The following is a 16,623-nucleotide window of genomic DNA, read 5'->3' on the forward strand; positions in this document are numbered from 1 at the left end:
CATGTAGCAGGTAACCTTTATGAAAACATGAACCTGTTTTACAGTATTTTGAGGAGAAAACCAAAAACCATAGGAAACATTCAGCTGATCGGGAGGTAAAGAGCAGACACAGATGATAGGACAAATTTAGCACGAAGTGAAGAGTCTTCAAAAATTTTCAGATTCCGCCATCTCCAAAGTGACCAGATGGTGATGGGCAGAATGGGCCGGAGAGATTTTTGGCGCCCCCACCAGGCAAAAGCTGCATCCACAGAGATGAAACTTAGATGTTGAAAAGAGAAAAATTGTGCAAGGTCATACCAGATTTGTTGGGCGACAGAGCATTTGAAGAAGAGATGGAAGTTTGTTTCCTCATCCATCTTGCAGAGAGCACATCTGTTGGGGCCGTGCCATGACCGCCGCCTCAAGGAGTCCTAGGTTAAGTTCTTGTTGAAAAGAACCAACCAGGAGAACAAGATAATCTTAAGGGGGCATCGAATCTTCCACCAGAAGACTGGAAAGCGCCTGTTTGCTGGTGCGTTAGCAGAAATGAGATCAGAGTATATGTCCTTTACTATTGCATGTTGTGCAGAGAAAGGAAGGGACCAGATCAGATGGTCATCAACGGTGGAACGGAGAAAGCCACCCCGCTGGAGGGAGGTAGACAGATCGGACCAAAGAGGGATGAGATCGATTGGGAGGCGAATATCATCAGCATCCCGGAGCACGGGCAGAGAACCATTCCATTCCTTTATGATTCGATTCCATGTAAACAAGCCAGATCTGCGGAGGAAGAAAAGAAGGGGAGGAGGAACCAGTAAAGTTCCCCTGTATCCAGCGAAAGAGTCCAGTCCAATGAAGATCTTGCTACCTGTATAAATTTTCCATTTCAGATTGTTGAGGAAATAATGTTGGACCCTTCGAAAACTGTACCAGATTGCGGAGCCTCGTTTGATGCCGATTGTATCGAATCTGAACCAGAATTCAATTCCCCTGCCTCTTTGGTATTTTTGTCTAACGATGTCACTCCACAGGTTAGATCCATAAATACCCCTCCACAGGGATTTACAGATAAGAGCTGCGCCAAATAATTTAATGTTCAGAATGCCCCATCCATCAGAATTTTTCGGCAGAGAGAGAGAGTCCAACTTTGCAAGGTGGATTTTGTACCGCTCAGCCTTTGCGCCCCATATGAAACAGGAAATAATTCTGTTGATCGCTTGTATAATGCAAGTCGGGAGGAGGAAAAGGTGACCCCAGAAGACAGAGAGTTGAGAAAGGACGGATTTGACAAGAACAACCCTGCCTCCTAAAGAGAGGGTGCGGAAGCTCCAAAGAGCGAGCTTGTTGTGGAAGCGATCTACGAGCCAGCGCCAGTCCGTCGACTTGTAGGAGCGACCCTTTAACCTGAACCCAAGATACTTGATTCCTTCAGAAAGTGGCAGATGTTGAATGTCGAAGATTTGGGCAATTCGGCAGATGAGGAGTTCATCGGCTCCATTATGGTATAGGATTGATTTTGCTTTGTTCATGGTCAGTCCCAAAGCTCTGTGAAATCGATCCAAGATGGATTTGATGCATATCCAGGTAGCCAAGGAGAGCATAGCAAAAATGAGCACATCGTCAACAAAGAGGTTGTGTGACATCTTGATGTTCTTGCAAGTCCTTATCGGAATAAATTCTTTCAGGGCCACCGCACGGTTGATATGGAGACTCATGGCGTCAATTGCAAGGATAAAGAGGAGGGGGGACAGAGGGCATCCTTGCCGAAGGCCCCTCTCAGCCTTGAAAAAAGGGGATGGTTGTCCATTCACCAGGATCGCATAATTTACATTTTCAATGCATCCCATAATCCAGCGGATGACAGCGGGAGATAAACCAATTTTGGCCAGGAGACATTGAAGGTATCCCCAATCGATAACATCAAAAGCCCGCTGTAAATCAATTTTTAGGATGGCTGCTTTGGTGTTATTGACAGCGATGGAGTGTAGGCATTCCTGTGTGGAGGCGAGAGCATCATGGATGTTACGACCTTTGAGGAAAGCATGCTAGTTTGGAGAGAGGTGGCGGGCCAGGGTATCCTTAATTCTGAGCGCAATGATTTTAGTGATGATCTTGAAGGAGATATTGCAAAGGGAGATAGGGCGGAAATCAAAGAAAGTTTCGGGTTCATCTTTCTTCGGAATGAGGGCTATGAGAGTGGAGGAAGTATGGCTATGGATTTGACCAGTTTGTTTGGAGGTGTAGACCATACTTAGCAGATCATTTTTAAAGAGATCAAAAAAATGGGTGAGGAAGCCAATAGTCCAGCCATCCGGGCCGGGGGCTTTGTCCTTTTTGAAAGTTTTCATGGCCTTTTGGAGTTCATCCTCTTCAACAGGACGAAGAATTTCCTCATTCATATCATGATCGAACATCACAGGCATAGGATCAATCCCCCATCGGATATCACTGAAAGTAATATCATTTGATCTGCTATACTGTTTGTTAAAAAAACTTACCGCAAGCCGAGTGATGTCTCCCTGCGAGATAGCCTCATTCCCCTGTTCATCCTTGATTTTCCAAATGAAATTCCGCTCTCTGCGCCCATTGGCGAACCTGTGGAAAAATTTTGAGTTTTTGTCCCCTAATTCAAGCCAAGTGGCGTGGCTTTTGAGCCGCCATTTTGCCTCGTCCTGCTTTAGTAAGCAAGATCTTCGCTTCTCTAGATCCGTGATGCATGCTTTCTTTTCGAGAGAGCAGGAGGAAAAGTAAGTGGAGTCCATAATGGATTGTATTTCCAGTTGGACCCAATTAAGGGCTGCCCTATCTTCCTGGTGTCGTTGGAACTGCCATTTTTTCACCAGGTCCCTGAGCTCAGATAATTTTTCTCTGAAGGTGGAGAAAATGAAATTTGATTGCTCTAGGTTCTTTATTTCTTTCCATGCTGTCTGAATAAAGAGATTGAAGGCAGGATCCAGGAGAAGGCTGTTATCAAACTTGAATGAGTAGCCCCTTTTGAAGATCTTGTCTGGCCACGATAAAAGGATGGGGAAGTGATCAGAGATCATGACATTCTCCACAGACAGTTTTGGAAGGCCAAAATTGTCAATGAGGCTGAAATGAATGAAAACCCTGTCCATTCGTTTGGCAATATAGGCCTTTCCAACTCTACCATTAGACCATGTCGGCCTGTTCCGGGCAAGGTTGATGTCGACCATGTTCCTATTTATCAGTTCAGTGGAGATGAGATCCGCCAAGGTGCTGTTTACCTTGCCCATACCCCAAACCTCGTTCGAAGACAAAACTGCATTTGTATCTCCCGCAATGATGAGACTGTTTAGATTGAAGAGGTCGGAGGCAAAAACCCTGTGCCAGAAAGAGATACGGGACTTATACGGGGCGTATAGATTGAGAATGTTGATAGGAAGATCTATACCCCGGATTGAAACCGTTATAAGAATTCCAGCAAAGCAACTGTAGGCCTTCGCCTTGACCTTTGTCGGATCCCAGAGGGAGATCATGCCACCCGAAAGACCAGTCGCTTCTGTAGCAGCCATGTGCCAGGAGGGCAACATCTTACGAAAATATGACAGAGAGTCTTCCTTCCCATGCATCGTTTCCTGTATGAGAATAATTGAGGCCCTGGAATGGAAGAAAAAATTCTTTAGCGTGTTGAATTTAGGGTCCACGCCAAGACCGCGAATGTTGAAAGATATAACAGAGATCATTTTGGAGAATTTGCAGCCTTGCATGCTCTAAGGGGCTGTGAAGATGTATCATCAAGAACAGGGACTTCAACAAGAGAAAGATTTCGGATGCCTTCGTTTGTTACAATGGTTCTACCTCTGAAGTGGCGAGAGCTGCCACGACCCCGCTTCCGGACCGTGATATTCTTGGCCGATGCCGGACTGATAACAGGCGAGCAAGACCGAGGTTTATGAATCGTCAAGGGAACAAGCTGAAGGGAAGCCCTTGTTTGTGAGAGGTCGAGGTCGCTGTCAAAGAGATTGACAGGGGAGGAAAAAGGGGAGTTTGGAGGGGTGGGACCGACAGACTGCACTTTCTCCTTCCCTTTATCTGGCCTGGCCCCCGGGGACGAAGAGGAGATGGGAATGGGAATTGTTCCAACAGAAAAATCCTTTTGGAGCGGAGGTATATGCTGGGGGGCGGGGGAGAAATTCTTTGGGTCCACCGGTTGCGGAGAAGGGACAGGGGGGTCGTCGAGGGGTTCAGTGAATGGAGGGGATTGCATGACATAGGGGGGAGCTTGAGTCGAGCGGGGGGAGTATTACTATGGGCCCCAGATTTCACAGGGGAGGAAGGGGGCGAATTGCTGCCATTTAGGAAGGATTTCCTGAGGCCTTTCCTGTTAGCATATAACTTGGCGCTGGGGCAATTCCTTACAAGATGGCCTGTCTTTTTGCAAGCAGCACAACGAAATGGGATTCCCCAAAAATCCAATCTTTGGGAGATGGATTGATCCTTCCAGTTGATTTCAATATGGTCGGGGAATCCACCCTTATATGTTCGCTGGATGAGAATCCAAGCGATGCGTTTATCTCGTTCGCCAAGGCACCAGGGGTCAACATAAATAAATCGGCCAATGGCGTTGCCGATCATCTGAAGGGATTCCGAAGACCATAATTCGAGAGGTAGATTTGGGCATTTAACCCAGATTAGGTTGTTAACCGGGGTGTTCTTCAGCGGATTAAACCCCATGAACCACCTGTGCAAAGCAAGGAAACTGCGCTTATAAACCCAGGGCCGACCAAGGATTGTGCTTGCATCTTCTGTTGTGAGGAAATGAAAACAATACCAGTCACACATGAGACTAGAAATAACCGGCACATATCCGATGACCGGTTTCCAATATTTGGCAATCCAGGTTCTCATTTCGGCGTCAGTCATTTCCGGGAAATGCCATTTCCCCACAAGAGCGTTTTGTTGAAGACTTTCTAGTCTTTCATCCAGCTGTGCGATGTCAATCCGAATCGCACGTGAAAACCTGTGAAAATGTTTTAACAATTATTATTTTTACATAGGAGTTGTGATACTCAACTTCAGAATGATTGTGATTTATCAAGTCGGAGGAATTGCCAGAAAGTTATGGAATTTTCAGTTATATTTACAGAAAATCTGGCCAGGATTTTTGTAAATCCAAGTTATAGTTGTTAAACTTCAAAATTTTAGGTGTTCTAGACGTTTTTGATGGCGCTGAATCCATTTCCACCATCAAAAACAGATTCAAACACTGCCTTTACAAGATTTTTTGAATTTTTTTGCCCGGATTCCAGCCACTTTTGGCCGTCTAGGCAATTCCTCTGATTCAAAAACTGTCTCTACAAGATGTTTTGAATTTTTTTTGCCCGGATTCCAGCCACTTTTGGCCGTCCCGGCAATTCCTCCGCCTAGGTAGACAACTCCATTATTTCTACAAAGAAATTGTATTATTAAATTTTTAGAGTGATAGTGATTGTGATTGTGTTTATTAATTATTATATTTATGGTAGATGTGGTATAATGTATTTAGGTTTTTTTTTTTTTACTGTGTTTTAGTTTGTTTTTGACCAAAAATTGAGTGATAGTGATTGTGATTGTGTTTATTAATTATTATATTTATGGCAGATATGGTATAATGTATTTAAGTTTTTTTTTACTGTGTATTAGTTTGCTTTTGACCAAAAATTTATGATGCTTATTTATAATTTAACATTAAGAATTCAATTATTATTATTTTTTATTATTGAAATTTATTTATTTGTAATGTCATTGGTTGAGTTCTTATTATGGGTTGTTTAGTAATTCTATTTTTATTAGTTACTAATTTTTATTTTTATTTTTTATTTTTTTCATGAATTATATTTCTTTTCACAATATTTTCAATTTAAGGTGACTTATTATTATATTAAAAACATATTTTAATAAATTTAACTATAGACAATTATATATATTAATAAAAATAAAACACGCATACATATAGATATATGTATTTTAATATAAACAATACTAGTTAATTATATTTCTTAATTTTTGGTGATGACATCCAACAATATAGTATTTTATTAGTTGTTTTATTTTTGTGATGAAATCTTTGCCTTTGTTATTTTTTGTTTGTTTTATTAAGCTATATTTAAGCTAAGCCGGTACTAGCTACCATGTATCCCTTGTTTAATGTAGGTATGTATGTGTTTAACTATTGATTTATGATAAAAATAATTATTTTGATTTTATTGATAAATGAATATAGATTAGTTTATTAGGTTTATTTAAAGAAAACCATTTTATATAAAATAACTTGTTGATAGTTTTTAAGAGGCTAGAAATATATTTTTATGAGATATTTTTGAATTTTAGATCATTACATTTAGTTATGTAAAAATCATATGTGGAGAAAGATCAAATTCCTAAAACTATAAATTTTTAATTGATTACTTTTTTTTTAATATTTAAAAAAAAAATTATTTCAAGGAACTTGTTTTCTATCGATGATATATTAGAAGTTATGATGAATTTATGCTTAATCATATATATTTATGATGATAATCACAATTAATATTCATTAAGATTTATATTGTTTACTACACTTTAAGAAGTTAAGAGATTATTAGGAATTTTTTAGCATTTTATTTTTATGGGGAAAAGCAGAAGAGAAGTGTAAGATCACCATAGTTTTGTTGATTTAAAAGGTCAAGAATACTGGTAGTGTGACAAATATTTTGAAAATTAGATAGAATGTGAAAGGTGGACAATTTAAAAGAAAATGCTTTTCATTTTCAACCCTCTCAGTTTGACAAAGGTGACAAACTCTTTCATCCCATGGTGTTTTGAGAATTGACCAATGGGCCCAAAAGGATTTGTGTTTATTTTAACAATGTTCATTTTCTTCACAAAGTTAATACTTTTGATTTTGGAGATTGAGTTTGTTCACTTCCTCATAATATATTAGTTTCTTTTTTCCCACTAACTTTTTATCACGACACAATTTCTTTTTAAATTTTAAGATAATAATATTTTAATATCATCTTTATTTTTCAAAACCATATTCTCCTTTATCCTTTAATGATCACTAATGATCTAGCCAAAACTAAACATATTTATACTAACTTAAAAATAATGTTAAAAACAATAAACATACTTATACTAACTTAAAAATAATGTTAAAAACAATAAAAAAAAACGTTAGCTATAATTAAAAACAAGGTTAAAAAACCTTGTAACTTCCATATTATTTGATATATATATACATATAAAATAAATTTTAATAATCGAAATATATACAATAGCAATACATTTTTAATTGTCTAAATCACGTTAAATAGCGCATACCCTCTTAGGAACGACTTTTGAACACTTGAAAATATAAAATAGTTTACATATTTCACCAAATACCCATATCGTCATTTAATTGGCACACCCAACACATCTGCTTTTGAGAATCCGGCAAACATACGGTGTGGCTCCGGTTGGATTCTCCTACTATTGGCTACTTGAAAACGGAGAAGTCAGGGATTGAAAGTCAACAAAGGCAGTCGGTGTTTATAAACAACGCACGCAGCCGCCACGACTCGACAATTTCAATCCCGTGAAGTTTACTCGGCCTTTTATTACGCATCTGCTTCTTCACAGAGTAGTTGGGATTGCCATTTAAATTTTAGAATCCCTTACTTAAATAATAAATGTCTTTGTTGGGTGGCGAATCTTTCTTATCCATCACGATTCATGCCTTCGCTTCCCAATCCAATCTTCTGTCCTTCGTAGATTGCAGTAGGTTTAATTGCAGGCCCAATCCAAACAAAGGAAATAATGGATTTGAGTGCAAAATGGGGTTGGGGTTTTTTCGTTTCGCTGGTGCTGCTACAGAGATTAGCATTAGCCCAGTCGACGACCGGGAATACAATGTTGAAATACACATGTAGCAGTAGCAATTATGTAAATAATGGCGATCTGGGAGGGAGCCTGAACTTAGTCCTCAATTCATTGATTCAAAATGTCCCTAAAACGGGCTACAATACTGCTTCTTCTGGAGGTGTCTACGGTCTGGCTGAGTGCTGGGGAGGCATGAATGCCTCTGTTTGCGGGGCATGCGTTTCATACGGTAAACAGGCAATTCTTCAACTCTGTCCAAATGTTTCCGCAACTGCTCATCTCAATGGATGCTTTCTGAGATACGAGACTTATAATTTCTACTCCAAATCGCCAACAAATGAATTAGGGGGCTTCCAGCTTCTCTGTAATGTTCAGAACAGCGGAGATCTGAAGAGCCCCGATGCGGTGATTAACGCTTTGTTGACCGGAACCGTGAACAAGGCTATTTCCAGTAACATTGGTTTTAGTGTTCAAAGTAACGATAGCGTGTCTTCTCTTGCTCAGTGTTGGAGATACGTTAATATGAAGGATTGCAGACGGTGTCTGGAAATTCAGTACCAAAATTTGACCACTTGTCAGAATAGTTCTACGGGAGGGATCGCCATGTCTCAGAATTGTGTACTTCGCTATGAAATGTACAAGTTTTATAGTGATTCTAATCTCGTGCCCACAGCGGGCCCTCCAAAAGGTATCCCCATTCACTCCATAATTGCTTGGTTGAGAAAATCCCTGATTTTTTTGCTGAATCAGAAGTGCCATCATTATTACTCGCAGGAAAGAAGAGGCAGTCTCGCTTACCAGAGATATTGGGATTAACCATATCTGTTACCGTCGTGGTGGTGCTGTTGCTGCTGCTTGGAGTAGTTGTTTGGAGGACTCGATTTATGGAGGCCCGGTATGGGAGATTTTGGTTTCCACAAAATTCAAGTGAGTTGAGATGAATGAAAGCTTTAGGACAAATATTAACGCTTTTATATATTTATATAGTTTTATAAATATTTGAGTAGATTTAATAAATAATAGTTTGAGTAAAAGAAATGGTTAAAAATATGTTTTTTTTTTTTTTTATATTATAAATTCAAAAGGATATAGGACTCATTCCAATAAATTTTAGTAATCAAATCATTACACAGAAACAAGTTTCTTATCCCACTATAGATAAGGTCTTATAAAGTAGTTATCAAATTATTAAGCTTCACAAGTTTCTTATCTTATATTTCCATAGATAAGGTCTTATAATGTAGTTTAGTAACTAGCAATTCAAATTTACAACTTGTTTCTTATCTTACTATAGATAAGGTCTTCTAAAGTAGGTATCAAATCATTAAGAGAAGCAAGTTTCTTATCCTACTATAGATAAGGTCTTATAAAGTAGTTATCAAATCATTAAGCAGAAACAAGTTTCTTATCCTATATTCCATAGATAAGGTCTTATAAAGTAGTTTAGTAACTAGCAATTCAAATTTACAACTTGTTTCTTATCTTACTATAGATAAGGTCTTATAAAGTAGGTATCAAATCATTAAGCAGAAACAAGTTTCTTATCCCACTATAGATAAGGTCTTATAAAGTAGTTATCAAATCATTAAGCAGAAACAAGTTTCTTATCCTATATTCCATAGATAACTTCTTATAAAGTAGTTTAGTAACTAGCAATTCAAATTTACAACAATAAACAATTTGGACATGGAGATTTAGGTGGTGTAAAACACTTCCAAACAACATTACTATGGGAAAAATAAAAGGTTCCAATATAACTTGTAAATAAATGTATATGTTAATATGTGGAAATCTTGACACAAGGATGTTATTAGACTTTGTGGCCTTGTTATAGAGATTTCAAAATCCTCTGCCATTGTATAACACTTTCTTTTCCTGAATTCTACCTCTAGAACATTTCAACTAGAAGATGATTCACACTATTCACATATAATAGACTTACCCTTCTTTCATACTTGTTTGTGATAGTTCGCTTTCAAGTTGGATTGAGAATGTGAAATGGAATGTGGAAGATCATGGGCCACATCTTTCAGATGGATGACGGAATTTCCAAAAATCACATAGATGATCCTCTTAGATCATGCCATCCCAATAGAGAGGCAAAAACTTACTTTACAATTAATTGAGGGAATACTTCCCTCACTTTTCCTTGTCTCTTGTATGCCATTATTTAGTTGTTTCAGAGTTGTCTTTATGACACAACTTGCCAATGCTCAATTTATTCCCTTCCCAAAGTTCTGATTTTATTTTCTATGACCATTTCCTCTTTTGTTGCTTTGAGTACTTTAGGTACCATGCCTCCAATCTTAGGAAAAACTTACTTGTCACTAACCAATCTTCTTATCCACAAACTTGGTTCATATAATTTCAAATACTCAACAATGAGAATTGAATGGATATCCCATATAGGAAGGCAAATTGAGCTAAAGTGCATTGTCATTTTTTTAAAGAATCTCAAATGCACCATATCCTATGAGATGGATCATTTTCTTTTTATTTTATTTTTTTAAATTTCACTTCACAACCTCTTTTTGGTAAAAAGTAATTAATATTTATCCCCAATTTGGAACTTTTGTGATTTCTTATATTTGCCATGTTTCTTTTTGTACTTTTTTAGAGTCTCCTCTAATTGCATTTGGACCAACTCATACACTTGCATTAGTCTATCTCTTTTATTTTGATTGGTGAATAAATTATGAAGATCATGCTTGTACATAATAAATCATTATAATAAATAAGAAAAATAAAATTTCATAAATTAAAATTAAAAGTAAAACCAATTTTTAAAACCTTTGAAGAGGTGCCAATTCCTTTTTCCAAAATTGTTTTCATAAATATAAACCTACCCAATTACATTAAAAAAAAAACAAAATGCATAAAGTGTTAACCTAACTATTTTAAAATGCCCCAAAAAAATAAAAATAAAAAACACATTCAATCTTTTAAACTGTAATTCACTAATGAACATCATATATCACTTAAAAAACAAAAAAATATAAATACTATTAATAAATTTAAATAAAGCTAATAAATATAATAAAAAAATAAATTTTCCATTTCCCATTTTTAAATTTATAAAAGATCATTTTAGTATTATATTTATGTTTTTTTTTTTCCTTTATAAACCAATTAATATGTAATAGCAACGGCTTTCTTTTCCTCTCCCTATCTAATTTATTAAGTCTTCTCCTTCAAAAATTATTACCTTGCATTGCACCATAAACATCTTTGTAACCAAACCCTTATTGTCACTTGGAATGAACCTATTAATAACTACCAAGCACGTCAAAACATCTTTGTAACCAAACCCTTATTGTCACTTGGAATGAACCTATTAATAACTACCAAGCGCGTCAATTTTGGGTTGACTAAACCATGTGCAAATGTCTTACCAAAATTTTTATACATGATTTGTGATTTTCAAACTTTATATATATATATAATTTTAAAAATGTTGTTTTATATATAAAAATGGATTGATGTAATTTAGAAATGAAATGGTTTTTAAAAAATATTTTTTGGTTAATTTTAATCAAAATTTGGTAGGGATTTATAAAAGTTTGAGTTTACTGTTTATTTTATTTGTATAATTTGAGTGTATTAGTGGCTTTTCTAATACTCAATCCATTTATGTATTCAAAAATATATTTTAAATAACAAAAATTCACAACTGCTAATTACTTTAAATTGTATCATCAGATTGTGAAAAGGTAATTTCATCAATAAATTAGACTATGCCTCTAAAAATTATTATAATTTAATAATTAATTTATAATATTAATATTTATTATTAATAATTTATGAATTGATTTATCATTTTTATTTAAAAAATTATATTATTTAAAATAATTTGTTTGTGCTTTTAATGAGAATAAGAATAAACATTCACTCTTATAAGATATATTTTAGTCTTAGATCATTATCCATCATTATCCTATTTTTTAAGTAAAATTAAATACATATCATATAGTATTAAATATCTATCTCAACTTAATTCTATATATAAAACTAAGATACTATATTTTATTAAATTATCTTGAATGCGTAATATATATTTTACATAATATTTATAATTACCATTTAATTATATTAATTTCAGATTTATTATGTGTCACGAGGGATCAAATCTCTCGAAGTGCAAATAGTTTCTCAAGCTTTTCTAATTTAAAAGAAATTTTCACCTCAAGAGACTTAAACCCACTCTATGCATCATAGATATGGAATTAAGATTGATTCTTTATATATGTCATGTGTTAACTACACATGACACGTATCCTACATGTTTAGCAGAGAAATAACTACACTTATCCTTGAGAACAAATAACACACACAATTTAAATGTTTTAACCTTGTAATCATTGTTTTAATGACAATTGTTATATCTATATATATATATAGAATGACATTGAAATAATGTTCAAGATGACATCTATCAGTATCTTAAACATTAAATGAGTTACACATTTCACATTTCTTTTGGATTGAGATGTCAAACTCTTAAAATACATCTCTTTTGCATTGAAAAATAAACTTTTGATTATTCTCTCTTTATTTAATACTTAAGGTGGATATTCACAATTTTTTTAGATATCATATGTCAACTTGTAAGTAAAGAATTATATGTCACATATATATAGTTAAGCATTTTCCTTATTTCTAAAAAACAATATTATATATAATTAAAAATTTATATATTAAACCAAAATTAATAAAATAATATATTTTTATACACCATATTATAAATAACAACCATTAAATTATTACAAGTATGGCATATAAATTATTAACTATATTAATATATAAAAAAAAAATATCAAAGTTAAATTTTCTGTATTGAATACATTATATATGGAAATAATTGGTTAAAAATTTAAAAACTTTAAACACTTTGAATTTCAAATTATAATTACATTAATATAAAAATAGGACGGTATCAAAATTAATAATAATAAAAAAAATTGTGCTTTTAATTTTAAAATTTCAAAATTAATTTATTTAAAAATTAAAATAAAAGAAATTTAAAATTTTTAGTTTATTTTATTTTAAAAATATATATTTAATATATATGGTTAAGAGGTCTGTTTGGGGTAGCTCAATTGATGATGACCATGGAAATCAAATTAATCTTATACTATCCCCTAATTAAAGTGAGAAATTAAACATGCTGAAAATGTAATCTTACCAAACTTAAAAAAAAAAATAGTTAATAACATGTTTTTAATTTAATATCATATTTTCAAATTTTATATATATATAGTGAAATCCTTTACTTGAATTTGAATGGATGATAACATTAAAATTAAAATATTAACATTGAAAGAACTTATAACTAGTTACTTAATCTTTTAAATATTTAAAAAAATTAACAATAAATAAATAACTCTATCCAAAAATTATCTTACTTAATCAGCTACTTAAAATATAATGTTTTTTTTTTCATCTTTTTATTGAAAGACTTCGACACAACAAACACACGTTTTGCTTTTTAATATTGTGAACGACGAACGACACCACCGTGTGGATCCAATAGATGGTATATCCACCCGCTGGTCACTGTTGGCAACTTGATAACTTATTGACTCTCCATCACTTACTCCATCAAATATCCCTATCATCATTAAAAGACTTGGCACACCCAAGACGGCAGGCTCAGCGCACCCGGTAACAAATATGTGGCATGCCACACCTGTATTTCAGAATCCCTTTCAGCATCCTGTTAGATAGATTGCACATCTTCTCAACCACTGCATTTGGACGGAATAACTCAGGGCTTTAAAGTCAAGAAAGGCCGTCGTCTGACAACTATAAGCTTGAAAAACAACGTCCGCAGCCGCCACAACCTCAAAGTTCACACTCTGATTTTTGTGAAAGCGACTCCACGTTTTATTACTCGTCTGCGTCTCTTAATTACTTTATTCGTTGGGCGGAGTAATATGTCGTATATGTCATTGTTCTTGCCTCTGCCTCCCCACTCGTAGCGCTATGCCATCAATCTATCTTTATTGCATTCGGTTCAATTGAAGCAGGCCCAGTCCAAACACAGGAAATAATGGATTTGAGTGCAAAATGGATTTTTTTTATTTCATTGGTGCTGCTGCAACCATTATTATTAGCCCAGTCGACCACCGGGAATACGAATTTGCTGTTGAAATACACATGTGGCAGTAGCAATTATGTAAATACCGGATTTGGGAGCGAGCCTGAACTGGGTCCTGAATTCATTGGTTCAAAATGTCCCTGAAACGGGCTACAATACTTCATTTTCTGGGGGTGTCTACGGTCTGGCTGAGTGCTGGGGAGGTATGAATGCCTCTGTTTGCGGGGCATGTGCTTCATACGGTAAACAGGCAATTCTTCAACTCTGTCCAAATGTTTCGGCAACTGCCCATCTCAATGGATGCTTTCTGAGATACGAGACTTATAATTTCTACTCAAAATCGCCAACAAATGAATTAGGGATCTTCCAGCTTCTCTGTAATGTTCAGAGCAGCGGAGATCTGAGGAGCCTCGAAGAGGAGATTAACCCTCTCTTGACCACAACTGTGAACGAAGCTATTTCCAGTAACATTGGTTTCAGAATTTTAAGTAATGATACCGTCTATTCTCTTGCTCAGTGCTGGAGATATGTTAATATGAAGGATTGTAGACGGTGTCTGGATATTCAGTACCAAAATTTGACGAGTTGTGAGAATAGTTCCATCGGAGGAATAGCCATGTCTCAGAATTGCGTACTTCGTTACGAGATGTACAAATTTTATAGTGATTCTAATCTCGTGCCCACACCATCCGGCCCTCCAAAAGGTATCCTCATTCACTCCATAATTGCTTTGTTGGGAAAATCCCCCAAACTTTTGCTGAATCAGAAGCGCCCATCACTATTACTTGCAGGAAATAGGCAGTCTCGCTTACCAGAGATATTGGGATTAACCATATCTATTACCGCCGTGATGGTGTTGTTGCTGATGCTTGGATTGGTTCTCTGGAAGACAAGAGTTTTGGAGCCCTGGTATCAGAGGCTCTGGTTTCCACAAAACTCAAGTGAGTTGAGATGAAAGCCTTTGGCCGAGATGGTTTTTTCTTTTGAAAATAAGATTTTATAAATTAAAATGGGGTTGCTATGAATACTCATTATAATCAAGTCAGATCGCCCCACGAAAATGCAAAGTAAATAATAAGATATTACAACTTCCCTTCCAACCAGGTAAAGTTTTTGCACCACTTAGTTGAAACCTATACAAGTCTTAAGTATGATTTTGGTTTTTTTTAACCATGGCCCTTTTATATTATATTTATATAATATAAATTTGTTGTTTTTTTAATAATTATGCCTTTCAGTTAGTTTTATATATATATAGGTACACGTACGTCATCCATTTCAAAGTATTCAATAACATTTAAATTTACAACATTTTAATGGAGGTATTAAATGACTGATTCATTCAATAAAATCAATCTTTATAATTTTTTAAAAGACCAGTTGTTATTTCTATGATTTTCATGAAGGAGAGGAGATTACATATTACGATTAAATCAATTCTTTTTTTTCGTAAAATAACTATTTTAAATTCTTTTAATAAAGTAATCAACTAAATTGTATAATTTGTTAAAGATTTTTAAAGACATATTTTATGCTTTTAATAAAGTAATCAACTAAATTGTTAGAGTATAATTTTGTTAAAGATTTTTAAAGACATATTTTATGGTTACATTATTTGTATATATTTAGTACTAAAAGTGTTAGTTGTTACCTTGGTCTGATTTTCATAAAACATTTTTTCTTTTTAATGAGATAATGGAACCTAGACTCTTTTTTTCTTTTTAATCAGATAATGAAACTAGACATTTTTTTTTTTTTTTTTCTTTCTAATAAGATAATGAAACCTAGACTCTTTTTTTCTTTTTAATCAGATAATGAATCCTAGACTCTTATGGAAGAAAAGGTTGAGTTTTAGAAGCTTACTTGTGTCACATTGTATGTTTTTAGTAGCAAAGGTTTTGGTTGTTGTCTTCATATGATTTTGACAAACGCTTTCTTTTTGTAATCAAATATTGAAATCTAGGATCTCAAAGAAGAAAATGTTGAATTTTAGAAGCTCAAGTGTTAGGAAGCGACTTCTCTTTTTATTCCATAGAACAATAAACACATGGAATGAGGTTCATGTCTCTTTTATTAATTGAACATTTGAGAATCATCCAATAATTAAATTGTCAAATGACATCAAGAATCACAAATAAATGTCAATTTCAAGATTACGACTAAGTTGTTAGCCAATCATTTGGAAGCCTTTGCTAGAGGGTTGATCTTAAAACTTGAATAGGTTTGATCTTAGGTACTAAGATTTGGGGTAGTGTCTTGGTGATTGAAAAAGATTTGCATAATACCTAGATGAAGAAGATGGCAAGTAGGTTCTTGACGTTGGACATGGCAAAGGCTTATGGCACATTGGAGTGGAACTTTTTTGAAGATAATTCTTAAGGTTAAAGAAATACTCTACTATGATATCCTCTAGCTCTATTATCATTGTAGTAAGTGATACTTTTGTTTTGACTGGTGCATTATACATTCACAAAGTTTTCTTGCTTGCACTTAGAGGGGTGTGACAAAATTTTCCCTTTTCTTTTCTTAAATTTATTTATTATATATTTGAATTTTGGAATTTGGGTTGTTTAAAGCTTTGGAGCTAGTACTTGACGTATGAGTTTTTGGTAGATGATACTGGGTTTCTTAAGAGGCATTGGAGTTTGAGGCTTAATGTAGGGAACTAACTTGAGATATTCACGATGTTACATTTAAGG

The 16,623-nt window shown here is 34.6% G+C and overlaps 1 protein-coding gene across 7 annotated transcripts in view; it reads left to right on the top strand.

Moving 5' to 3' along the window:
- LOC149250900 (cysteine-rich receptor-like protein kinase 42) overlaps window positions 1–16,623 on the top strand; it is a 254,373-nt gene that overhangs the window by 154,633 nt on the left and 83,117 nt on the right. The window contains exons 1-2 of one of the 7 annotated variants that reach the window (XM_089459269.1): window positions 7,596–8,515; window positions 8,602–8,754. The exons of 5 other annotated variants lie outside the window; for them this stretch is intronic. In XM_089459269.1, the coding sequence (XP_089315395.1) occupies window positions 7,765–8,515; window positions 8,602–8,754 (904 nt within the window). In that variant the 5' untranslated portion in view covers window positions 7,596–7,764. Of the gene's footprint in view, window positions 1–7,595; window positions 8,516–8,601; window positions 8,755–13,647; window positions 14,629–14,715; window positions 14,866–16,623 lie in introns of those variants that run through there. One more of the 7 variants, XM_089459271.1, reaches the window with a different exon arrangement.

Source organism: Pinus tabuliformis, chromosome 7 (assembly GCF_031772625.1).
Source record: "Pinus tabuliformis cultivar Carrire ecotype Pingquan chromosome 7, CPIR1, whole genome shotgun sequence".
NCBI lineage: Eukaryota > Viridiplantae > Streptophyta > Pinopsida > Pinales > Pinaceae > Pinus > Pinus tabuliformis.